This window comes from Amblyomma mixtum, chromosome 8 (genome assembly GCF_055824585.1).
Source record: "Amblyomma mixtum isolate Tamu chromosome 8, ASM5582458v1, whole genome shotgun sequence".
NCBI lineage: Eukaryota > Metazoa > Arthropoda > Arachnida > Ixodida > Ixodidae > Amblyomma > Amblyomma mixtum.
In genome coordinates, this window is record NC_143019.1 from 79,396,882 (window position 1) to 79,423,838 (window position 26,957).

General features: G+C 44.0%; 1 protein-coding gene across 1 annotated transcript; it reads right to left on the reverse strand.

Annotated features, from left to right (window-relative positions):
- Positions 1–1,468: 1,468 nt before the first annotated feature.
- LOC149333145 (lysosomal aspartic protease-like) lies at positions 1,469–25,226 on the reverse strand. Its single transcript, XM_089557658.1, has 9 exons — positions 25,073–25,226; positions 23,773–23,848; positions 18,063–18,123; positions 14,465–14,582; positions 10,451–10,529; positions 8,476–8,814; positions 7,326–7,473; positions 4,368–4,460; positions 1,469–1,648 (listed from the first exon to the last, which is right to left on the reverse strand). Exons 1-9 carry the CDS (start codon positions 25,224–25,226, stop codon positions 1,469–1,471), a joined length of 1,248 nt encoding a protein of 415 aa, XP_089413784.1.
- Between the last annotated feature and the right edge of the window lie 1,731 nt (positions 25,227–26,957).

Sequence of the window (26,957 nt, forward strand, 5' to 3'; positions counted from 1 at the left end):
TACGCAGAAGTTAGATGTCACATAGAAGTCAAGCAGGAGATTGTCGAAGACATCTTTCGCCAACATTTTTTTTTATTTGCTGCCTCATTTAGCCATGGACACGTCAGTGAAGATGTATTGATGGAGAGAGCACTTATTTTTTGACGGCGTGTTTTTCCCGATGCCACGAGTGCATTGCAAGCTGTTAAGAATACAGCTAAAGTGCGCATTATTCCGAAGTTTTGCAGGCTGTGCAAGGACCATTATGATGGACTCAACATTGTAAGATATTTTGTGCTGGAAGAGACGACCTTGGCAGGTAAGGAGCTGTAGTGGCGCACGAACTATTAAATAGCTTTGGTGCCGCAGATTGCCGATTTTGCGTTTTACTACCAACTTTTTTCAGTTATCGACACTGTTCTGCTTTTTCAACCGAAATGAATGATTTGATTACTTTACGTGAAGTGCTCATTTTCTTCGAGACAGGTCTGCTAGAGGCCCTAGAAAAGTAATTTATTCCGCATAAAATATTTGCATCGCTTTATTTTTTTTTTGTGGCAATGCAAAGCCCGTCTATTTAGCCCACTGAAGAAATTTCGTTAAAAAAGCAATACATTTCTAACTTCAGTGGCTCAGCGCTCGCAGCAGAGGATAAACAACGGATAAACAAAGGGTGCATTTCACGGAGGTAGACATACAACAAATGGTAACGTATTTTTTGTCTGAGAACATACATGTCCACGTGAGGTGTACACAAATTCAACTGCAAGGCAAGTGTAAAGGGAATCTAGAAACCAACTGTATAAAATGACAGCGCTGTACTTTATTCATCGTTGTGGCCACCGCTGCACTTGATATATCCTGTTATCAATAACCACAACCTGATCAACAACCATACAGTATATCTAGGATTTCTTTATTATAGACCGCGTTCAGAAAACACCCATGACGCATGTCCTCCTGAAACATGGCTTCCACAAGCAACATCTACTACATTTCTGACTCTAATGAGCACTGCTGTTCAAACTCCAACCGATATGAAATAACACTGTAGGCAAATTTTTCTACAGTGTATGGTAGGGTGACAAACTTTTTTAACTGAAGCTCAGACTACTGTGCAGACTTCTCAGAACACTGGACTGAAATTGTAGGCATCGCACCTCTTGGAATACCTATAAGTGTACGTGGGCCTCTTAATGGCGTTGCTTACAACGGTGTGCATTCAAGCTTATTTATCCGAGGCAGGGATTGCCACTGGACCGGCTCATGTTACGCGCCACCCTGGAGACCACCTTCTTCAGGCGGTGCTCCTGTTGATACAGACTGTGCTGAGCCACAGGTCGCTGCAGGGGACGTGCAACTTGCTGGGATAGTTCCCGCAGGGTTCAGCCAAGTCATCGCTGTGCATGATGCCAATTTATTTAGAAACGAAGGTAAGGTTCAAAAACAACGCTTCTCTGGGCATCCCGCGTGTACTTTCTGCTCCGCTTCACAAGGGTCTTCGGGCGCTGGCAAAGCCCACCCGTCCATTGCCAGATGGCCCCGGATGAGCCACGAGCACGGTGTAGACGCGCCTTAAGAATACAAGTCCCAAGTGCCAGGTCGCATTGTGCATCTCGCTGGCTTCCACGAAACCACTGTAGCACCTTGTACCTGTTGGCTCTTCGTCCTGAAAAACGGGCGTGCGTACACATCACTAAAAAATATTCCAAAGTGAGAAAGATTTACAACTAACATTGGCTGGTGAGCAGGAATGATGGAGTTCGTATGAAGCGCTGACAGCAAGAGTGATATGACACATACCAGCAATCAGATCAAGCTTCTCCTCGAATAGACGCAGACGCAATGCAGAAGCGCACATGTGAAGCATGCAGCTGAGAATTATGGAATGCTATGAAAGTTTGCTCCCAAAAAATGGCTTCAGTCAACGTATAACTGGGTTAAAAGTTTGGTGTAAGCAAGTAGCGAATTCCAGCGGGAAAAGTAGTAGTAGTAGTAGTAGTAAAAGACTTTTAATCAACCATAATTTACAGGCCGAGCATTTCGACCGCCTGGGCGACCAGAAGCCGCTGTTCTTCTTCCCCTTCAGCGCCAAGCCAGTCGAGCCAGGTGGTGATGGATAGAGAGGGTGGGGGGAAGGAACCCGACTGCTGAGCAGCCGGGCAATAGAATAGGCAATGGGCCAGGTCCGCATAGATACAGGGGCAGTTGGGACAGGAAGGGTCCGATCGATAGCGATAGAGGAAGAGGCGGGACGGGGTGATAACTGCATTCATCTGAATGTGCCGAAGAAGGCGAGACTCCGGCACCGTGAGTGATGGATGAGGGGGAGGGTAAAGGCGTTTGTCGAGGCGGAGCTCAAGGTAGACCTCTTTTATGGTGCGGCGAAGGGTGAGTCTCCCACCGTCCTCCGAGGGCTTGGGCCAGGGGATCAACGGTGCCCGGAAAAGTGTGTCGCGGGCGAGCTGATGGGCCAGCTCATTGCCGTCAATCCCTGAATGCCCAGGGACCCAGCGGAGGAAAACGATGGAAGGCTGCAGTGCGGAGACCGCTCGTTCGACCTCCTGTTGGAGAGAAGGGGTCAGGGTGCGTTTCTGTATGTGGTGTATAGCGGCTTGTGAGTCCGAATAGACTGTGTACTCTTGGAGAGAGGGAAGGAGGGAAAATGACTGGAGGGCATGCGCAATGGCGAGGACCTCGAGGGACAATGCGTCTGGAGGGTGTAGATACGGCCCGCTGGTGTGGGTTTCAGGAGCAGGGAGGTGTGGATGGTACAGGGCGTAGCCGCAGGAACCTCGAGGAGCCACGAAGGAGGCATCCGTGTAAGCTACACCCTGGGTATCAAAGAGAGGGGAATGGTGCTGTGCGGCCGCATGACGACGTCAGGCGTGCAGGACGGGGGACATGTTGGTCGGGAGGGGAAGGATACGAAGATTGGGGGCGGGGGTGGGAATAGGAGAGGTAAACGGGGAGATTGGAATGGGCGAGATACCCGCTTGAGTCAATAACCACTGACCCTGACGGGTAAGGGAAAGCCGGGCAAGCTGCGAGTCACGATGGAGACTGAGAAGAGAACGAAGAGGATGGAAGAGGCCTGTGGCAAAGAGCTTAGTGGTAGAGGTAGTGATAGGAAGGTTGAGAGCTGCCTTGTAGAGGCCCACAAGAGCAGTCTCGAGAGCGTTAAGTTGAGTCTGAGTGAAGGAAGCGTAGGGTGCAAAGTACAAGACCTTGTTGAGGGCCAGCGCGTGGGCAACTCGGCACGCGTGAGCCTCGTGGAGACCTGAGCGTCGAGTGACCACGCGCCGCAGGAGGTGAGTTACAGAGTGGCAGGTGGTGACAGCGCGGTGAAGGGATTGCACATTCTTAGCCGCATGCAAAGGGAAGCCAAGAACTTTGCACTGTGTGACGACAGGAATGGGAGAGCCAGAAAGGTGGAGAGAGACGAAGTGGTTGTGTGAGCGCTGGTAGGAGGAATGGCTGAGAAGGAGAAGCTCAGCGGGAAAAGAATACAAACAAAAAGGACATGAACAAGTAACTCTTACTGGTAAGTTTATGCAATCTCTCCAAACTGCACATTTTCACTCCAAAAAGTGTGCATTGCACAAAGCACAAGAATAAGATTTACAGTTCTAACGTACGATTGTCAATCGGCATCTGGTTCATGGTTTATTGGGGTTTAAATTCCCAAAGCAACTCAGGCAATGAGGGACGCGGCGGTGAAGGGCTCCGGAAATTTCGACCACCAGGGGTTCTTTCACGTACACTGACATGCCGCAGTTCTCGGGCTTCTAGAATTTCGCGTCCATCGAAATTCGACCACCGCGGCCCGGATAGAACCCGCATTCTTCGGGTCAGCAGCCGAGCGGCATAACCACTGAGCTAGCGAGGCGCGTTTGTCAGCCGGCGGACTCTTAAAATCTATGATTAAAATCAGTGATGAGTATCGGAAATTATTATTCGGTCCTTAACTGAGTTATTTCATTTAGGTCGACATTTTTTTAGCAATTTATCTCTATTACGCATCCGCTGTCTAGTGGTCCGTTGTGGAAGGACGAAACGGTACGCAGGTCCGGCACTATGGCAGGCTTACACTTGTGCTTAAATCAGGCTTTGTTCCATTGAGATTTGCTTGTCCATGATGTAGAAAACTTCACAGCACAAATGAAACGCAGACGCGGGAGCACGAAGAAAAACATCAAGACTGTGCTGCTCTTGCGTCTGCATTCCATTTGTGCTATGAATGTTTCTGCACCATGGACAGGAAGCAACTCGTCAAACCACCGTGCTGTTGCAGATTTGCTTGTTGTGCGCTTGAGTGTAAATCTGGCAGAGGTAAGAGCACCGCCATGTAAAGCCCTCGCGGGCTACAGCATGAGCATGCGTCGTACCTTTATTACGTAGTCTCCCGGCTTAAATCCGAACTTCATGGGCCCAATCCTCAAAACCACAACTGGTGGGTCGGCTTCACAGGGGAGTTCGTACTGCATTACGCCACAGACAAAAGTGTATGTACAAGGATGAACGAACCTTCTGCGTGATTATTTTGATGGGCGCGCGAAAGACGCATACGTTCTCTGTCATTCGCGCGAAGTTGCGTTTTGTGTGTTTGGCAGGACGTGATATTTTCGATGGATGATTCCACACTGACAGACAAAATTATTTCAAAACTCAGGAGGAATATGTTATTTTCGAGTGCCATCTCGGCGTCTCGTCATTCTGAGGCTAGGCATACCATAACGTGGTGATAAATAACAGTTTTAGAACAGTAAAGACGTACATGATGGTACATTCATTGCATCAGGCATGTGCCAGCGGGATATATGCCATGCCCAGGAGGGGGGCGCAATTGGTACTGCTAATCTCCCAGTGACACTTATTAGTCTGGGCGCGATAGTCTATTTCACGAAAAACGGAAGTGGTTTGCAAACCTGTTGTTCATGTGCAATTGGAGAAGCGGATTTACTGCCCCGTCATCTCGATCTATGAGCCTAAACGCTTAAGACAGAAGACTAAGTCGTCCACATCATCATAAAAATTATGCTGCCTGGGAAAAAGCTTTTGTGCTTGACCCGAATGTTTTAATGCTGGTTCTGTAGCGGCGTAGGTTTTTACTTAACCATCGACAGTGTATCATTATTATTTTTATTTTTTTATTTATTACATACTGTTGGCCTCTCTTTGAGGCCGTAACAGGATTGGGTGCACATATGCATGAAAAAGTAGACAATAAAAGACTGCAGAGAAGGAACTTTTCACTCACATAGAAAGAAACATGGTAAATGACACATGGTGACAATGTTAACCGTTTTGAAAGTGGTTTGCTACCTTCGACACGAATGCTTCAGGAGTGAGCTGGCTTACAATTTCAGAAGGCAACATATTCCATTCACGGATTACATGCGGGAAGTATGAAAATTTGAATGCATCACTGTGGTATCTATATTCAGATAGATGTTTTTCATGTTTTGTTCTTGTGACACGTGTATTAGGCGTAAGCAGGTATCTAGTTTTATCAAGTTTTCTGTCGTTATTCAAGAGGAGGAACAAGAACTTAAGCCGCAACAGTCTAGCTCGTGTGTGAATTGTAGATAGGCCGGCTTTTTGTAAAAGCAGTGAGGGAGAGTCATGGCGACTGTATTTGTTATAAATGAAGCGGACAGCTTTTCGCTGAACACTTTCTAATCTATCAATATATTGTTTAGTGTAGGGCAACCAGGCAATAATACTGTATTCTATAACTGAGCGGACAAGTGAAATGTAGGCTAACAGTTTTGTTTCAGGTGAAGCAAGTCGAAGGGAACGTCTTACGGTATAAAGCGCGGAATGTGCCTTTGTGGCAATGTGTGTCACGTGCTTGTTCCAACGTAGATCGGAGCTAATAATCACACCAAGATACTTGAATTGCTCTACTTTTGTAAGGGACTTCTGTTCAATTCCATAAGTGAAGTTTAATGGTTGTTTCTTTCTTGTGACGGTCATGCAGACGGTTTTCTCCAGGTTGAGGGCCATCTGCCAGTTGTCGCACCATTCCGATATGTACAGCAGGGATTTGTTAAGCAGTATTTGGTCGGCAGAGCTATTGATTTCTTTGTACATCACACAATCATCCGCAAACATACGTACTGTTGCATCAATATTCTTGCACAGATCATTAATAAAGAGAAGGAAAAGAATTGGGGCGAGCACTGACCCTTGTGGTACGCCAGATAATACTGCTGCTAAATCCGACTGGCTGTTTTCAAAACCGACAAACTGATGTCGATCAGTTAAGTAGGCTTTTATCCAATTAGTTATTCAGCCGTTTCCAAGAAAGTGAACTAGCTTGTAGTTAGTTTAGAATGAGATACCCGGTCGAATGCTTTTGAGAAATCAAGGAATACCATATCTATTTGCCCCCCTTTGTCTATTGTCATAGCTAGGTCGTGGACAGTTTCTACTAATTGCGTTGTCGTGGACAAACCTTTTCGGAAGCCATGTTGATTGGGAATAAGTAAATTGTGGTTTTCTACAAACGTTTGTCATAGAAAATATTTACGGTCTGCTCGGTTTCGCGCCGTGAAAAATATGATACTCTGTTTCTGAGGATGAGCCTTACTGATCCTAGTTTATTTTTCGGCGTGACTACTATTTCTTGCACACTCAGCGGAAGTGCAAATAAGGCAGCATAAAACGGTGTGGGATACTTGAGGCGTGACCAAATGTATTCGAAGTCCAGCACATTTTGCTGAACCATAAAGTATTCCGCATAAATGTTATTAAATTGCTTCCAGAATACTAAATATATCTGGCAAGCTCAATTTAGGTGGTGTTTTGTGCCAACTCAAAAGCTACTTTAATCAAAATTGAAAATAATTTAAAACACAGATATGGCCTTCTCCAACGGAATTTTATACTGTGCATTCAAACCCATTTTTTCTTCTTTTCTATAGCAGACATAGCAGAATCCCAATAGTGTGGCATGAGAGAATTCATCGCTATTACAAAGTCTCCCCTCGGTTCAGAACTAATTAGTGCGGCGTGGCTTACCTTGAATTAGAAATGTTATAGCGCAAACAAAACCACGGACAAGAGAGACGAAACACACACACACAAGCGCTTGTGTGTGTGTTTCGTCTCTCTTGTCCGTGTCTTTGTTTGCGCCATAACATTTCTAATTCAAGATGAAATACCAACTCGCCCAACAGGAAGTTTTAATGAAGTGGCTTGCCTAGGAAGCAATGCAGGATGGAAATGTAAAAGTGCTAACGCAAGCAAGGTGAATTCGGTGAACTCGTATTATTAAAACTTATTATGCGTTTCCTACACAGGTTAGTTGTTTCAGTATGCCGAATGGCGGTTCCACTTACCCTCCCATCCACCACCTTCCTGCCACCAAGCAAGGCGTTGATTTCTTGAATGCGAACGACCGGGCCTTTAATGAAAGGCTCAGTTAGAGCCAGACGGGCCCAGCTGTCTTCAGGGGGCAGTGTTTTATTCAGTGGGCCAACTTCGTACCTGCGTGTGCCATTCTTCTTTGATACCAAAATTTCAGCAAGGTTTTTGGTGCTTACAGTAGGTCTAGTTGCGTTAGTATGAATTAATTTACCTAGGTCTACCGCACTACGTCATTGTTGCGCCGTTGCGCTCGAACCTTTTTCGGGTATTGTGACAGATATCGAGAGATGTAAAGCAATACAGGATCAAATCGAAAGGCGTTTTTATCTCTCATATTTGGAAAATAATCTCGCATTGGTTTCCTCTGAATAAACTTTGCCGCTGAAATGTCTAAAGAAAGCGGAAGTTTTATTGGTAGGCGAAAATATAATGCAAAAAAAAATCAATCAGCAAGATTCTGGGCTCGTTTAGCTTTTCGATCCGCGCTTCATTAAAACGCTTACTTATTACTGAGAAGTTTACATAGATATTATTAAAGCGGTATAGTTGAGCTAAAATCTCTAGCAAACTGTTTAAGGTTTACTTGTGCCAGTTTGCTTTCCTTAATTTTTTTCACTGCAACAAAGGGAAATATTTTAAAGAAGGTGCCAGTTAGTCCGATAGAGATTATTCAAGGGGTATAGTTGAGCTAAAATCACCAGCAAACTGTTAAAAGTATAATTGTGCGAGTTTGCTTGCCTTAGTTTTATTCACTGGAACAAAAGGAAATATTTTAAAGAAGATGCCAGTTAGTCCGATAAAGATTATTAAAGGGGTATAGTTGAACTAAAATCTCCAGCAAACTGTTAAAGTTTTATTGGTGCCAGTTTGCTTGCATTATTTTTATTCGCTGGAACAAAGAGAAATATTTTAAAGATGTGAGTTAGTCCGATAGAGATTATTAAAGGGGTATAGTTGAGCTTAAATCTCCAGCAAGCTCTTAAAGGTTTATTTACAAGTGCCAGTTTGCTTGCCTTAATTTTATTCACTGGAACAAAGGTAAATATTTTAAAGAAGATGCCAGTTAGTCCGAAGCGTTTTAGTTAAGAAAAGCTAACCCGTAGTTGGTTCTAATCCGCTTACCCATCAATATTAAACTTCCAGCCATCGCCAGATGCATTTACGAAGCGTAGGGGGCCATGAAAGTAGCTCCCGTTAGCTCCTCCGAACAAGGCTTCACCTTGAACATTCTCTGCAGGACTGAAGTAGAGACCCAGCCATGGAGAGCTGATGACTCCGGAACCAGCCATTTCGATGAGTGGCGAAAGCGGGCCCCCTAGCCGCAGTCCGAAAACGCCGTCAAATGGCTCCTCTACGAAGCATGGCACTTGAAACCGAATGCCGTTGATGAAAAAGTGCTTTCCGATGTTCACGCCTCCTAGTTCGTGCGTGTCCATGGAGTTGATTCCGCTGATGTTACCACTGCAAAGATGTAATAGGACTCACTATCACCATGTGCGTTCAACGTGTAAGCAGTGCCTACCTCGAAACATCAATCTGTCCTGCATGAACCCATGGTGGAAAAAAACAGCGCAAACTTAGACAGAAAACACAGAAAAGAGGGGAGACACTACAAGCGCTGACTCGCAACTAAGGTCGTGCCACCACCGTGTTGCGGAAAGTGTGTCAGAGCGAGTGGTACGATTGAAAAGCAGCGGTTTTCCCGACCACGTCATCTCCAGGGCAGGAGAAAAAGTTCTGAGGTGGGTTAAGACAGGAGCTAACGGAAGAGGCCGTGTTGACAGTGAGCGCCGTAGGCCAGCCGTCATTCCGTACGCTCACAGGCTTTCCCATGGGTTAAAGAGCGTGGCAAAGAGGTACGATGTTAGGGTGGTGTTCTCGGCTCCTAAGAAGCTCGCTGCAATTTGCCCACAAGTGGACAAAAAACTGGCGGCTGGTGTCCACAAGAATCGCAAGGCCTGTACAACAAAACATGTGGCGCCTTTCATTCCTTGCAAAAAGGGTGTTGTATATCGGTTGCCACTGTCTTGCGGTAAAGTGCACATCGGGCAAACGGGGCGCTGTGCAAATGTAAGGCTCTTTGAGCACCGAAACCTACTCGGCAGTGACTCGCGAGACAACCTTCCCACATACTGCCGGGTTTGCAAATGCACACCCCTTTTCCCGAAAACTGACGTGCTTTTTTTCCACCAAGATAAGGTGACCCGGGAGCTGATGGAAGCGTTCTTTATCCGAAAAACCGGCAAACGGTGCGTGAGTGATCCTTCAGTGGCCTTGTCAGAATTGGAATTTAGGTACTTAAATAACCGGGTGCACACGCGCGATGCTTCTGTTTAGATTATCTTGCACGCTTGCACGCTGTTATGACGTTCGCAGTCGTGGGTGGTTTTTGTATATATTGTGTTCTGTTCTTTCTAATAAACCTTAGTTGCGAGTCAGCGCTTGTAGTGTCTCCCCTCTTTTCTGTGTTTTCTGTCTAAGTTTGCGCTGTTTTTTTCCACCATGAATTCACACCAACTAGACCAAATGTCTTCTTTGCTGCATGAACCCGACTCTGGCATAAATTGCACCCCCCCCCCCCCCCTGTCAATTTTTAATTGCGCATTATCAACTTTGCCAGTGAACGCTGGGTAGAAATAGTATTATCTGAAGTTCGGTGCATTCTGTTTCCATTCACTGAACCAACAGCCAGCTGCGTCGATTCTAAGCTGGTTTATGCCGCCGCGGTGGCTCAGTGGTTATGGTGCTCGGCTGCTGACCCGAAAGACGCGGGTTCGATCCTGGCCGCGGCGGCTGAATTTCTTTGGAGGAGAAATTCTAGAGGCCCGTGTACTGTGCGGTGTCAGTGCACGTTAAAGAACCCCAGGTGGTCGAAATTTACGGAGCCCTCCACTACGGCGTCTCTCATAGCCTTAGTCGCTTTGGGACGTTAAACCCCATATACCTAAGCCTAAACCTAAGCTGGTTTATAAACTCGTCATAGGCAAGCTTCCGTACTGCCCACCAGTGTTATAGTAGTGCTACGTAGTGGAGAATCGAGAATGTGATGCCCGCGTTCATTGTGGCATTGAAAATATATCTTCGTCGTCATATTTACCCTCCGAAGTCAACAATGCCATCGACCCATGCGGAGCTGTAAGAAGTCGACTCTGTCCACCGGAACATCTTGTGCCCATCTACAAAATAAATTATATTTAGCTTAGGTCAGTCCAACTGCGCCAAAGAGAGAACACTTACATTCCAAACAACAGAACGCTTAACAAGTCGAAGTGAAGTCTCACAAATATGTCTGGCTGAAATGTAATGGCGCCAGACTACATGATCAATTATCGCTTACATTGAGGTAGCAATGAGGCAGGTATATAGGGTTATTTATAAAATACATGGCATATGAAGGGAAATGTAGTGGTGCCTAAGTGAAAAGCAATGAAGGCTCGGATTCAATATGCTAGTGCGATTTAGAGATTTGTTTCCTTTGTATACATACGCAATGTAATTAAAAGGACCGAATTCTCCGCTTCCTACGATTCGCAAATAAAAGCTGCGTCACTCACGAAAAAAAGATTAGGATGTCACCTCAGACTGACTGGTTACTTGTTTCTGAGCTCCTCAATCAGTTGTGAAGTTTTGTTTCTGATTTTCTCTCGCTTTTCGCTTCCTGTCGCTTTTCGCTTCCTGTACGTAGTTGTAATGTATTTTAGCGTTTATTTTTGCATGACAAAAACACCAGTGCGTTGGCAAGTATTTTTGTAACCTCTTTGAACCTCTGAACAAGCGACCAACATTCTTGTCCTTTTATCTTTCACCATCTGCAGCACTAACGCAACGCTAATCGTGTACGCCTATAAATAATTACTCCATAAACCTAACGCTATAAAAAATATTGTCGCTTTAAATAATTGCTTACCGCGAGAACAGAGCCATTTCATGATGTGCTTAAAATTATTTTTTTATTGCAGCATACAAGCTTGTATTCCTGACAGGACTCCGTTTTCAGTGAAGCAACAATAAAATAACCGTTGGTTACGAAGAAAACCAATACATTATTTAAAAATTTCTGAGACGCGAAAAAATCACCGAAATATTAAATATATTGAGTCCAAACGTAGGATAATATGAAATCTGTAAAATGAATGAATGAATGAATGAATGAATGAATGAATGAATGAATGAATGAATGAATGAATGAATGAATGAATGAATGTTTATACAAACAGACAAAATACGAACGAGGTGGTCTGTCTAAAGGCTGACAAAAAGGTACGAATGTCTAACAAGTGCTAGGCCTCTTTTCCTAAAAAAACACGACACCCAAACCTACAGTGTAAGAAAAACATGATTAAAATACACTGTAACAGGAGGGAAAGCGATGCATATTACACAAGCGCTGAAAGCAAAACGCGATAATAGTGTAAATAAAATGCGGCAGGCACTGTGAGAGGATGCGATAACGACATAATTTTTTGTTTGTAGTGACAACAAATACACATTTACCTTTTTTTTGACGATTGTTATGGATGAAAATTCTTTCACAGAGGAGGTGATAGCAAGATTGTGATTCAGAAAATCTTCTAAAATATATGAATGCATTTGCATACCATAGCTTGGGCATAGCTTGTCCTTGCTGTAAGTTGTGTAGCCTGTATTGTAGGCGTGTTCCTTTGGAAGGTATTTTGAAAAAAAAAGCAGATATTTTAAGCCTTATTTCAAGAAGGGTAGCCATGGCTCTTTCTGAGAATATGGTTTTGTATTGTTAATACGTTGTTCGTCTTGAAAAAAAGTGAGTAAAGGATGCGTTCTGGATTACTCGTATAATGCGGTTCTGTAAAGGTTTCAAGCTATCGATATTCGGTTTCGTCGTGGCTCCGGAAACAGTCAGACAGTACTGAAGGCGCGAATGCACTACAGTGCAATTGCTTTTTATGTCGAGAAGGTAATAGGTTTCTTATTTTATTATTAACACAAATGGATCTCGCAATGCTAGATTTCACGCAGTAGATGTGATAAGATCAATTTAAATCTTTTTGCAACAAAACAACAATTGCTTGCAGAGCATTCGACCGCTTCATTGCGGTATTTCAACGCTCCGTTTTAGTCAATGCGCTTATTACAAGGCCGAGAACAAATTAATTTTCGCCTTTAGTGTTTAATTCTAATTTATTTACTCTGAGTCGTAGAAAAGGTTACAGAGCCAAACAACTGCTTCCCTTTGAAGAGCGCTTATGTGTGGACCAGTATAAAATACGTTAGTGTCATTAGCATATGAGATGATCTTCGTTGTTAGAGTCACATTTGTGATGTCGTTTTTGTATCAGAGAAAACGAAGCGGACCAAGAATGTACCTTGTGGGACGCCGAATTTGATTTCTTCTGGTACGGATCGCTGAAGTCTCTGCACGGTAGCCGCATTGTAAAACAGCTTTTTACTAGGATAAAAATAGTTCCTCTAATGCCATACTCAATTAGCTTTTGCAACAAGATATCAATGGCAGTATGAATGAAGGGAAATGCCTTTCGTAGGTCGAGAATTACTTATATTGTGTACAGCTTGTTGCCAATGTTACCCAATAATTTTTTCTTAATGTGCAGCAGTAGCGTTTCCGTGGATAGGTGTTTTAGAATATCGTATTGATTTCTGTTATGAGAGTATTTTCAGCACAAAAAATCATAACACGTGCGTAATTACTTCAAATATTCCTGAAAAAAAATCGTCAGATTCAAATCAGCCTGTAATTAATAAAGTTACCATGAATAAAGTTGTTGTTAATTATGTTGTTAATATTGTTCAGAATTATTTTTATACCCTATTATATCAGCAACCTGTACGCAAAGTTAAGAACTCTTCCATCTAACATTTACAATCGGTAAAAAAATTAATTTCTCTTGCCAACAGCTTTGTGCTACTCGCCACTGCATTACAGAGCTTGACCCTTCGGCTTTCTTGGCGAAACTCAATCTGCTACACTGCTGCTACGGCGGAAACATTTAGAACATGCCCGTTCGCTTGAAACAGGCTCTGAATGAGCGAATTTCTTCGGGAACGGCGCAAGCGAAAGCTATACAAATAAGCACTTAATGATTTTCCAGCCTCGGCGGTGCAGTCACCTCTGTGCGAAGTAAAAAAAGACGAGAACGTCATTTTTTTCGCACATAATTGCACCTGCATCTAAAAAGTAAAGTGCCGATGCTTCTGAAACTCATGAGCGCCGCCGCTGATCAGCAGGGTCGGTGAAAGGCTACGACGTCATCTTGGACTCTATGCTAGTCAAAATCACCTCGTGTTGACAGGTTTTGAGGGAAGTTAACAATACTGTCACAAGGCTCACGAAGAAATGAAGGTACAGGTCTTTTCCAACGTATTGGAAAGTGATATTCCTGCAGAAGCGCTCCTGATGGAGCAGAACGGACCATTCCTGACCATCGTTCAATTTCAAAGCTTTAAATAGACGTGGTGAAGAAGGAGTTATCCACTTGACGCCCACTGTTGGACAAGCGGAAAGAGGTCTGTTCGCATCGATCCTGGCGATAAAAATAAGGGTATTTTTTACTGAAAGCACTTGTAGCCGCGCTCCCCGGGTTTCAGCCGTGTGTGTGTCTGTGTATGTGTGTGAAGCTTCTTAGTAGCAAGTGTACTTGGCTCACTGGGTCAGTGGACACCTCAAGTCGCACTGTGAGTATTCTGAAGCGTCAACCTACAAAGTGGGGCAGTTATGCGCCTTTCGTTTTTTTAAAAACCAGTGGAAGGCTCAGACTGTTGATTTTGAGGACTGGCTCCCTGGATTTGTGGAGACCTCAATCGTGCTCTGTAGTACGTGGTTTTGGTGTCTACCTGCAAAAAATTGTACGTTCATCAATATTTCGTGCTTAACAATCCTAAACCGCCCGCTATTCTTTGTTTACTGCATGTAATTTGGAAGAGAATTTTCGAAGGGTTTTGGGTAAGTCCCGCTGCGGGTTCTTCTCCAGGTGTGGGTTTATTTTTTGCTCTGTCCTCTAGTTCTGGTACATGTCCTTCAGCTGCGGACGATGTGTGCAAAAGTTCGCCGAGAATGGAAGATAAAATCAATTCGAACGCAATGCATAACAAACTCTGAAATGGCTTGCATACGTACAGCAAGGCTCGCATTTGCCGCAGTAGTAAGCGATCAGCCAACTGCACTCCACCGTGTTGAGGATGACATTAAACTCCTGAGCGGGCGTACCGACCTTCAGCACAGCGGTGTACGTGAGCTAGAAGGGAAGGAAAGAGCACGATGTCAGCGTACGTTCATTACTGGTGTGTTCAGAAGTCATGCGCAGATTTCCCCAACAAAAAGCAATGGGTTCTATGTAACGATATTAGTACAACTGAAACTTCTTATGATGATGTCGCCTAATGCAAAGCTCGTCCAGTTAGATCGAAATCATATTTTTGCAAGCGTGAAAGATGAACACATAAATTCACTTGCATACAAGACGACGTCCACACAACAAATTCAGGCACTATGTGCATACTTGTCTTCCTCGTGCATTGTTTTGGCTCTTGGCATGCAACAAAGTTTTAGCAGAGTGCTCAGCTTTCATTTTTAACTAAGTATCTTTGACTTGCGCGGGGGGGTAAGTTGCGTTTGAACTACAATCCCGATGATCAATCACAATGGGCGTGCATTGTTCTTACCAGTGTCCGCTTTATTATCCCTTGTTTTCCGAACAATAAACTGTAGTAAGTAACAGCCACTCAACAAACGTTCTATTTTAATTCCACTTGGTGATTCGGCCCCGTTCACATGACATATATCTCAACCAGGGAAACATCCGCTATATCGAAGTGATCAGGGCGTGAAAACGGTTATAGCCAGTAATTAGCGTAGTCGACGTTCCACGGCTAGCGAAACGTCTCATTCCGTTCCGTCGCCTATATTTCGCGGCTTTTTCAGGCAATAGAGACGGAGCTGCAGAGTCTAAAGACTCCCTTTCCTAATACACAGAGCATTATAGTTACCGTTTGCAGTTATTCGTTTCCCCTTAAAATACAATGTAGGAAAGTTTCACGTTAAAAATGTAAGAGAAAAACATTTCCCTCGATTGCAAGAAATTGTCTATTCACGACTAGTTAGAGGAAGCTTCAGTAGATGGCGCCATCTACACCACCGACGCAAAGGAGGTACCGTGGAGCGTAGAGTTTTTAATATAACTGTAGGAAAGCTTGCTGCGGTACACTTCATAGACCATGAAGATGCGCAGAACTGCCGGCAAAAAAAGATTTTTTCAGAAGAGCAAGCTGCGGGGCTAGCTGGTGATGCATGTTGTGAAGAAGTCAGCGCAAAAAACGGACGATGCACAGAAGAGATGACACATAAGATGTTTCTTACTTGGCTTGTCTATTTTAGAGCATAAACGTGAATTCAACCGTAAGAATACGACTATTCCCGTGGCAGACCTGTGGGAAATGTTTTGAAAGTTTGCATCCCAGCCTAATACCGAACTTTCACTTGCGTACACTCTATTCAAGAAGTGAGGAATGCAGTATCGAAATAAATCATCAGCCCACAGAGGAGAGCCTTGCGTCGCCCCTACCTGTTCGGGGTACAATTCACGTTTTTAATGTAACGTCAGCCAAACCAAAAGAACGCCTCGTCTTTCCAGCTTTCCCGCGGTAGAAATTCGCGTATATGTTGTGGCTCCGGATTTCCCGGATTTCCGAATATAACAGGCAGTGGCCACCCACCGTCAACCGTGGTGACCGCTCGTCTACTGGTCCCATGGTTACTGAGGTGTTGAAGTCGTTTTGACGCACAGCTTCCGCTGTTGCCTGTGGCCATGCACCGTCTGGATACAGAGCTTTTCTCAAGCTTTTTAATGCGAAAGCCTTTCTAGGCTCTGTCGGCGGGGTCGTGTCCCCAAAAGGTGTCAGCAAAACGCGTTCGGAAAACGTGTCCGCAGCAGTTGTGACGTTCTCAGAATAGGTAGCATCGAACGAATGGTTGCGATCGATAAAGGACGGTGCGAGGATGCTGCGGAAAAAACACACCGTTGATAGAAGATTATGTTTATTAATTAGAGAAAAGATTTTCAAAAAGAAGCCGAAATAACGCGGTTGTAGATATTGTGAGTGGACTCGAAAACAGCCGTGTTCGGCAAAACAGTAGACAAATAGGCAAAGGAGTGAAAATAAAGTTTGTAATGAATTGAAATGTGTTTGATAAGTCATAATTCATAGAACAAAAAGTTTTATTGGCAGAGAATAATTAGTTAATTTATTATCAGGGAAAACCATTGGACAGTTGAATAGGTTCGGGGGGGGGGGGGGGGGTATTGTAAATGGACGGGAAAGCAACCACGGCGCCAAATTTGAAAAACCAAAATGTTTGATTGAGATAAAAGGAGGTATATTGAGAGTAAATAAATCGATCTTTAATTAAATGATAATATAATTACGATAATTCAGTAATTAAGTTTATTAACCAACAAATAGAGAATGCGGGTCGCCGCAGTGATGGCTAATTTTTCACGCCGCCTAGCATGTGCATTCGGGTTGCCTAGTTACCGTGTTGGCATGTAAACATAGGAGTAGGCATAACTTTTCGTTGAAGACAGGCTTGTTTGAAAATGGTATTGCCAGAGATCTTTACAAAAGTATTCCTAGGTCGTTTTGTACAAACATTGATATTTCAAATGTACTTTTGAAAATAACTGCTGTCGGTTTCCTGCGTACGGCAAAGGTCTAACGTGTAAAAGTTGTAAACACTAAAACCAGCATTTAAATTGTCGATGCCAGGGCTCTACGTAATTTTGGGTGCCAATACGTTGCTTCTATCTCAGGAGGTGAACTGCAAAGCAAGATCAATTAGTTAGACGGGCAGAGCAGAACGGTGGGTCTAAAAATTAACTTGCAGCAAACCAAAGTAAAGTACAACAGTCTCGCAAGGGAACAGCCGTTCCCAATCGTTAGCAAGGTGCTGGAAGTGGTAGGGAATCCGTCTACTTAAGGCAGGTAGTGAGCGCTTATACGGATCATGAGAGGAAAATAACTAGAACAAGATTGGAGTGGAGCGCACTGGGCAGGTTATCCCAGATCATGAATGGTAGTTTGCCAATATCCCTCAAGAGAAAAGTGTACAACAACTGCATCTTGCCAGTGCTCACCTATGGGGCAGAAAAACGTGGATGCTAACGAAAAGAGGTCAGCTTAAGTTAAAGACATTGCAGCCAGCTATGGACAGAAAAATGACAGGTGCAACGTTAAGAGACCGGAAGCAGGCATAGTGGGTGAGGGAATCAACGAGTGTTAATGACATTGTAGTCGAAATAAAGAGGACGCAGTGGATTTTGGCAGGGCATGTACTGCCGAGGTAAGATAACTGGAGATCCTTAAGGGTAGCGGAATGGATTCCAAGAGAAGGGAAGCGCAGCAGGGTGCTGGAGAGAGTTAGGTGGGCGGAAGAATTTAACAAATTTGCGGGGATATGGTGGCCACAGTTGGCAATGGACAGGGTTAATTGGACAGACATGAGAGAGCCTTTGTTTTTCAGTGGCCGTAGTCAGGCTGATGATGATGGCGGCTTGCATCCCGGCCGCGGCTATCGAATTTCGGTGGAGGCGGAATTCTAGAGGCCCATGTACTGTTCGATATCAGTTTACGTTAGCGAACCCCAAGTGGTCAAAATTTATTTTGCACGGTTTTCAGTATAACCAAGGACCAGAACGTTGTGACAGTAGACAAATACTTACATTTTTGTGGTTAATCAATGGCACGGAGATTGTTCGGCCGACGGCTGGTGAACCGACATTCCTGTCAAATACACATATTGTTAACTTTTAAATTGCCAATTTAACCACATCCCCAAACTTCCCCACTGCTTTAAAATATGTCTTGCAATGTTGGTAGGCAAGATGCCCAACCTGAATTGAATAGTTAACTACAGTACTGTATACCGTATTTTCTGGTATATAAGACGCGGCTTTTTTTCAAAAATCTTGCTGGTGCGTCCTATACAAGGGTGCGTCTTATATGCGACTTTTTCTGTTTTTTTTTTTTTGGCGAGTTCAGAAATTACTCAGGTCCATGTTCAAGCTTTTTTCATCGAAAAAACATCACTACCAATAACGCGGTTTTAACACGGTTAATACTTCAATACGGGGACCACCGAGAGCAACTTTATTATTAAACGGTGGGGATGACGACTTCCGGAATCATAAACCCGCGACCGTTTCGCAGGCCCCAAGCAAAAGTAATGTGAAATGCCAAAAGATGGTGACAATCGCGTTTCTCGCCATTGTCAAGACAAGCCGGCGTTTCTTTCAGTCACCCTTTGAAACTTTGTTTGCTCCGTGTACGTAGTAGTACGTAGTGCGAAGAAAATGTTTCAGCTGGGTCGCCTCCAGAAATGGGCGTGCTTTTTGATAGCACATCTTAAGATCAAGACTTCGAAGGTTTTAAGTTAATATAAAATGTTCTTATGGACATAAGGAGAGTTCCTTCGTTCTTTTTTTCTTTTTTTGCTAAAACGTGGGTGGGTATGGCGTGAGTGTTGCCTTTCTCGATCACTTAGCGGTGCTTAAGAACTTCTCACAGGTAAGGTGCATTTTGCAATGGTCGCACAAGCATGTTTAATTAAGCCTCACTAGCCTAACTTGGTAAATTGGGATGCGTCTTATACACGGGTGCGTCTTATATAATAACTTTTTCAATGACAGCCTGCATATATGGGGGGTGCGTCTTATACAAGGGTGCGTCTTATACACCGGAAAATACGGTAGTTAACTTTTAACTATTACGGTTCAGCTCTTTAATAAGGGCTCGTAGTCTATCGCAAGTTATATACAGGGTCTGTTCTGAAAGTAGTAGGACTGGTTTTTTTCTGGGCGAATGGGCCGACAAGAGGTTGTCTGCGCGTGCAGGATCGTTGAAGGGGGATATTTGGAATGCTGGGGAAAATCGGCAGTCGGCTCTCGGCTGTTTAAAAGGGGAGGTCGCTTGTACTGTGAACCCCTGGCGAAACGTCTCGTCACGCAGAATCATGGAGCGTTTACTGGATCAGCGATACATGATCAAATTTTGTGTAAATCTTGGTGAAACCGGCAAAGAGACTCACAGCATGATTAAGGAGGCCTACGGTGAGGCTTCCATGGGTAGATCAGGTGTTTTTTGAGTGGCACAAGCTGTTCCGAGAAGGTAAGGAAAGAGTGGAGGAAGACGACCGACCCTCCGACCAGCAAGACCAACGAAAATGTGTAGCGAGTGAAACGTTTACTTAACAGTGATCGTAGAATGAGTATCAGAATAATTGCTGATGACTTGAGCATTCCTCAAACCCAAGTTTTTGAGATCGTGACAGAAAACTTATCCATGAGGAAAGCGTGCGCGAAGTTGGTGCCGGGAGTGTTGTCAGAGGAGGAAAAGGCCAACCGGTAGGATCTTCTTCATGATGTGAATGAGGACCCCAATTTTTTGCCCAGCACAAGGCGGCAACGCTGCCTCAGCCCCCCCACAGCCACGACTTGTCCCCGCCAGACTTTTTTCTATTCCCGAGAATAAAATCGACGCTCGCGGGGAAACATCACGGATCGGTACAGGTGGTTCAACAGGCCATGACGAGGGAGCTAAACAGCATTCCGGTCCAGGCGTTCCTGGAGGCGTACGAAAGCTGTGAAACTCATTGGCAGCAGCGTGTTGGTGCGGAAGTGTGCTACCTTGAAAAATTGTAATCGCTTGTACTATTCTCTTGAATATATTTAGTTAAAAAAAATTACTCCTACTACTTTCAGAACAGACCATGTAGATGTCAGTTTTTCGCAGTGTCAGTACTTGGGGGGCAGCACACGGCCCAAACCGACAAAGCGCGACCAAGAATATTCCTAGTCATGTCACCAAGCGCGGCTCACATTCGACGCCTGTGACGCGCACTCTGACAGCTCTCTGTTCCTAGACGGGCGCTGCAAAAGGTGCACGTGACAGCCGCATTGTTGGAGGCGCGGCTAGCGCTCTACCTGGCTGCGCGGTTTCGCTTTAGGCTATGTGCGTCCTAAAATTCTTTGCACTGCAGCGTTCAGAACAGCGGCATTTACGAAATTGCAACAAATCTACATATATTACAGTAGGTGACGAAATTAAAAAAAAAAGACACAGATATTGCTTACAGTGGGCCACATGACTCTCAATAAATAATTAGCCTAACAGCACTAGCTGCTACAAACCAACTATTAATCATTAGTTAACCAGCTTGTTTCTTAGGAAGTTTTGGCTGTATTCAGATGCATCAAAGAGCGGACAGTGTTATGCCGAGGAACTTGCACTTGCAACTCAAAAAGCCAAATTTGCGAACTACTGACACTCTTAGTATTAGAATTCCATTTTACCATGGCGCCTCTCTGAGTTCCAATATCTTGCATTCTTAACGAGATTCCGCAACTAGATCTTAGAGTTGTCTGATTGGAGTGAAATAGGACCCGCCATTTAATGCTACGGTATATAAAGTTAATTTCATAAAACATAGCGCCGAAAACTATAAACTTCTTAAAGGCACGCAGAGCTCCATTACCAAAATTAGTTGAAGGAAAAACCTAGCGAAAATTCTTCCCCGCTTGAACAACACTAAAACTTACTCACATTCGCCTGTGTAACGGCTTCTACCGCAGTTGAATAAAATGTATGCTTTGACATCTCCAGAATTTTTCAAGACTAAGCAAAGTCTAAGCAAGACTAAGCAAAGGCAAAAAAGCAATGTTCCGACAATGAGTAAACTGTTTAAAAAAAACTGAATATTAAACACAACGCGAGAAGACCAACAAATGCAATAACCAAACGATTAGCGTTACCCCAATTTATATACTTTATTTCAGGAAATAAGTAGTACTTTGAACAGGGAACACCCGAATAGGTTTTGGTTGTAACAAATTTGTCATATTTGACCGAGCGGCAGTCATGTGCTTAATTACACTGTTCCGTGAAATTCGAATAAGCGGCGTGACGACTGTTTAAAAAATCTAAAGCTTTTGGCTAATGCTCGTTTCATTCTCCCCGACAAGCATAGGCATGTCTTCTGCGTATATGCAGGGCAAATCTTTTTCTTGTCTAAAGCGCTACTTCATGGTGAATAATTGTTCCCTGTGCATTAGGCTCTAATCACCATTCATTAAAGAGAGCGATGGGCAAATTGCATAACAAAGAAGAAAGCACACACACACGCGCGCGCTCAAATATTGCCAAGAAAAACTTTCTCGAGTGCTGTTTATAAGTTAAGTAAAAGGAGGAACACCGCTTCATATCGAAAGATTTGTTAGGTCAACGTTTCGGCCAGAAGCTGGCCTTCATCAGGACTGAGTATGGAGGTATTGCACATGGGTTTAAAAGTGGGGGGGGGGGGGGGGCAAGAAAGAGGAATAAAGGGAGCGATGGAGGCTGAAAGCAGGGGAGAAAAATATACATGAACACACACACACACACACACACACACACACACACACACACACACACACACACACACACACACACACACACACACACACACACACACACACACACACACACACACACACACATTCATGTATACTCTTCTCCCCTGCTTTCAGCCCCCATCCCTCCCTTTTTTCATCTTTCTTGCACGCCCCCCCCTTTTTAAACCCACCTGCATTACCTTCATGTGTGCGTATGCGTGCGTGTGCGTGTGTGTGTGTGTGTGTGTGTGTGTGTGTGTGTGTGTGTGTGTGTGCGTGCGTGTGCGTGTGTGCGTGTGTGCGTGCGTGCGTGCGCGTGCGTGCGTGCGTGCGTGCGTGCGTGCGTGCGCGCGCGTGCGTGCGTGCGTGCGTGCGTGCGTGTGTGTGTGTGTGTGTGTGTGTGTGCGTGCGTGCGCGCGTGTGCGTGTGCGTGTGGACATATCGTCCCCTGGACAACGCAAAGCAGCAGTACTGCAGTACTGCAGCAGGAAGGCAACTGCAGGCCTTAGCGGAAAAATGATGTGCTAAATTTTCATCTAGGGCATACTGTATGCTCCCTATGCTTTAACTGCAATACGAATGATTTCTAAATATATTAGGAATAATGTTTGGAACGTTCTTTAAAATACGTCAGAAATGCACTTTCGCCCGCTTAGTATATATAGCATTAAAATGTACTAATACATACACTAAATACATTAGATTACATTAAAGATAGACTAAAAGTATACATTTAATGCAGTAAAAATATATTCACTTCGGCTCAAAAAAGGTCTACTTGTTGGCTTCAGTAGATGAGACGGGTTAATGTTGCCAGCAGCTGAACTAATGACTGACTAGGCAATAAGCGATCAGGAGCCCATCCTGAGAAGACGCGTAGTTACCATCAATGAAGCGGTCTACAACATTGCAAGGTCGCGTGACGGAATTGGAAGGGTGAGAAAGTGACGCAGCATACAAGAAGTTTTCCGAGAAGTCTCATATTTGGCTTGCCTTATACAGGGTGTTTCAGCTAAGACTTTGCACAATTTTTAAAAATGGGTTTTTAGTTATATGAACGCCTTTTTTCGGCATAGCATTGTCGGCGGTGTAGTACATCAGAATACAGATAAGATGTGGTGACCAGTGCGCTGGTCACCACTAATACTGAATAGTTAAATTTTTTAACTATTGCATTTAGGCTCCTTGATTATTGAGAGGCATGTAGCCAACCACAAGTAATATTCATATCAGTTTTTAGAATTTCGAGAACCCGATTACCATCGGCTATGTGGCCCTTCAAATTTTGGCTGTATCGCACCTATATACATGCCCTTTCGAGAAGCATGCAGACAAAGAAACCTCTACAGTGCATTAACTCACCGAAATAGACCAAATTTGTTTGGCCACACCACCGAAATTAATAGCATTTTCGAAATTTTGAAAACTGATTTGGATATTACTTACAATGTGCTACACCCATCTATATAATTAAACAGCCTAACAGCGCTAGTTTAAAAGTTAACTATTCAAGATTAAAATTAATTAACCAACCTTATAGTTAGCATGTCTGCTGTATTCTGATGAATTATGCCGCTGACAATGCTATGCGAAAAAAAAGCGCTCTTCTAACTTAAAAAACTTATTTTTTTTTAAATTATGTAAAGTCTTAGGTGAAACACTCTGTATATACCCACCGAGCGACGACGCATTATCTGGTCCGAGGAGGCATTTTTTCCACAAAGACTCTGAGCCCCCAAATTGTCGCAGAAGTGCCGTACTGGTAGCGTTCGAATGTGAGGGGGTCTAGAACCGAATTGCTAGTCGTAACTTGCGTCAGGCATAAGTCAAGAGTCGAACTGTCAACCAACTAATACACGGGCGTCTAAGGGAGCCGGTCGGCCTTGCCAGTCGGGGTCCTTTTCGCTGGCATGTTCGGGCCCGGATGTATCGAAGGCGCCTTTTCCGGTAAAATCCCACCATGTTCTCTAGACATAACGCAAAAAAGTTGTGATTGTCTTCTTGCCAGAAGTTACCGTAACGAAAGGACGACAGGAATGGGAGAGTTCTCACTTTTTCTTTCCCAGACGTCTTTTGGAGCCCTGGATTGTTCCAAGGTAGTTTTAAGTGTGATGCAAATATGTTCATGTGGACTGCCTATTTGTTAGAATTTAAGTATACTTTGGACGAATCAATGGCTTATTTAGGAAAGTACACTTTAACATACATTGACAACATCCAAATGCGATTTCCCAGACTCAATTTCGAGCTTTCGATTGTTGAACGGCGGCTTCACGCGTGCTGCAAATATGCTCACTCGCATTGCCCATTTGTTAAAATTTAGATACAGTTTGCACGAATTTACTGCGTATTTACGAAAATAAACTCTGAATACATTGCCAACACAAGAATGCCATTTCCCGAAACACGATTCCGAGCACTAGAATGTTCTGCGGCAGCTAGAATTGTGCTGCAAATTCATAGGAAAGGACTGCCGGTTTTTTAGAGTGGAAGTATACTTCAGACGAATTAATTTCATTTTTACGAAAGTACACTTTTAATACATTGACAAGATGCTAAAAACGCATGCATATTTTTTCACGTATTTGAAACATGCTCAAAGTATGCATTAAGAGTGGTACTTTTCTGAAATTTGAAGAATACATTTTGAATACCAAGCATCAAATTCTAAGAAGCTATTGCCTACATATTTGGAGTGCATTCGCGAATACAAAACATGTTTAAAATACAATGTAAATATCTCTCCGTACATTCCAAAGGCATTAGTTTTCGCTAAGGGATGTCTGCTGACAAAATTGAAGAATTATGCTTAAATAATTAAGGTATAATAAAGGAATAATTACTCATTGACATCCACCCAAGCGCATCCTACGGCTGCAGAGGAAAGCTGTACAGCTTTCTCAGACACTTGGAAGTTAAAGAAAAATTCGTCCTGTTCCCGTGTTCGAACCCGGGACCACGCTTCACCGGAGCAGTCGGTCTACCAACTGAGCTAACCGGGAAGGCAGCTGGTAGGGCAAGAACGAATTGTGAGAACGAATGTGAACGAATGGTAGCGCGAGAACGAATTGATCAATAACTCGAAGTGGGAACAGTGTTGGTGAAATTACAAGAATTAACACTACAAGAATTAAGTGATAAGAAATTCTCGTTCATGCAGACGCGCGAAATAAAACGCACCCTTCTCTTTGTCCAGCGCTGAATCCAAGGAAGCCGTGTAAAACGATAAGGCTTAGCGTAAGGAGCTGCATCGTCATGCCTAGCAAATCAGGCGTGTGTGAAGCTTGCGCTATTCGAGCTCTTACGTTCCACCGTGACGATACGATACTCCTGTGCCGGAGTGCCGGAGCGATAGGGCTGCCTTTGCTGTAGTTCAGTGTCCGATATGTGCGACGGGAAGAAGTAGAGGAGGTTGGCACTGCAGCCCACAAAGGAACGATGATCGCTCTCGACGAACATCGCACTTCACAAGCACTTCACTCAAACCTTGGTGGTAATCGCTCGGTGACGCACTGCAAAATGGGCAGTGCATGGCGAAATGGCACGCGGCGAAATGACAAAATAGATTACAATGCGCAAATCAAGCAAATATTACATGTAGTGAATATAGGTGAAAATTTCATTCTCAGTTGTTTAGAATGCGGTGCGTTAAAAAGTAAGAAAGCAAAGCCACGTGGCGAAATGGAAAAGTAGCTCAGTGCGATATGTAGCACGCACTAGTAGTGTAAAACAACAAAAAATGCATGCAAAAGTAGAATGACATACAGCCATGTGCAATGCGCTAATACTACAAGGTAATAAACAAATACAGATGAAATTCTTTCTTACAGAAATATATGGTCTATGGTTTATTAGGGCTTAATGTTCAATAGCGACTCAGGATATGAGCGACGCCTTACAGAAATATATCATGTACTTGTTCGAAGGCACTGTCTTTACGCGCTTCAATAAAAGGCGCCTGTAACGTCCACACTGGTATTAAGAAACCCATCAGAAATGACGCCATAATGATAGGCAGGTTAATTTTCCGGCGCTTTCGTCTATGGCTCTCGACGCAGCTTCGAATTTATGAATTAGAAACGAGTCCCTGACTTCTCGGTTGAAGTGATATCGAAATCCATATTCCAAAACTGTAGCTTTTAGTTTAACGAATGAGTGACAGGAAACGGCTGTGTGTTTGGATAATGGCAACTTAGGAAGACTAGTGCTATTAGCTTTGTGATTACTAAAGCACAACTTAAAAGGCGCCGCAGTTTCTCCAATGTACCGAAGGCGGCCCACGCAACATAGAAGCAGATAGAATTCGTTATGGGTGTCGCGTGTGTAGTTTCCTTTTATCTTAACTGTGCAAACAGAAGTAGTGCTAACCGGTACTTGTCATGTGGTCTTTTGTCAACAAATTTTACGCCGAGGTTTCTTGCAAGCGAATAGCCGCTGAATACGTGAGTGGTAATTTTGGAAGAAGTTCGAAGGTTATGTAACTTCTTAGCACTTCGGTATACTTCTCAAGTTGGTTCTCGGGATATATCCTTCAGCCGCTCACTTTGCATTAGGATATTTTGATAGTTTTTAAAAAAAATCTCTTCCATTGAGCTCTGATGCCGAATAAGTTAGGACGAGGTTAGTAGGTTACTGCAGCGTCTGCTCTTTTCTTTTTTTAATAAGGGCCGTACGGTCAAGTGTGCCTGGACGTTTTAGTGCGTCATCAAAAATCTTTGCGCTTATTTTTCTTCGATGCTGCAGCGTGGCCTGGTGGTCTGAGCATCCGCCTCACATGCGGGAGGATCGGGGTTCGATCCCCTGTGTTACCGGGTACCCACCGGTGAGACAATAGGTACAAGGTTTCTCAGGTCTGCTGCTCGGCTTCTCTCGGGTGAAATGCTTGGGAAATGGGCCTTTGACCCCACCGTCAGTAGAAGAAAGTATACGTTGTGCCATGACGCTCTTTGGCCACAGTGCCCTTGAGTCATAAAGATCCGTAATCATCATATTTTTGTTTGGTAAGTTTTTTGCGAAGTTGCGTGCATTTCTGGATTAAATGTGATGGTTCGGAGCATATTCTTCAAAAACAGACTCTTTGACTGCCCGACCAAGAAAATTAATAGACGAAACTGAATAAAAGTGCCAAAGCATTTTTGATGTCTTTGATATCACTCAGGAAGGGATCGGTATTCTTTGAACACGAAAGAA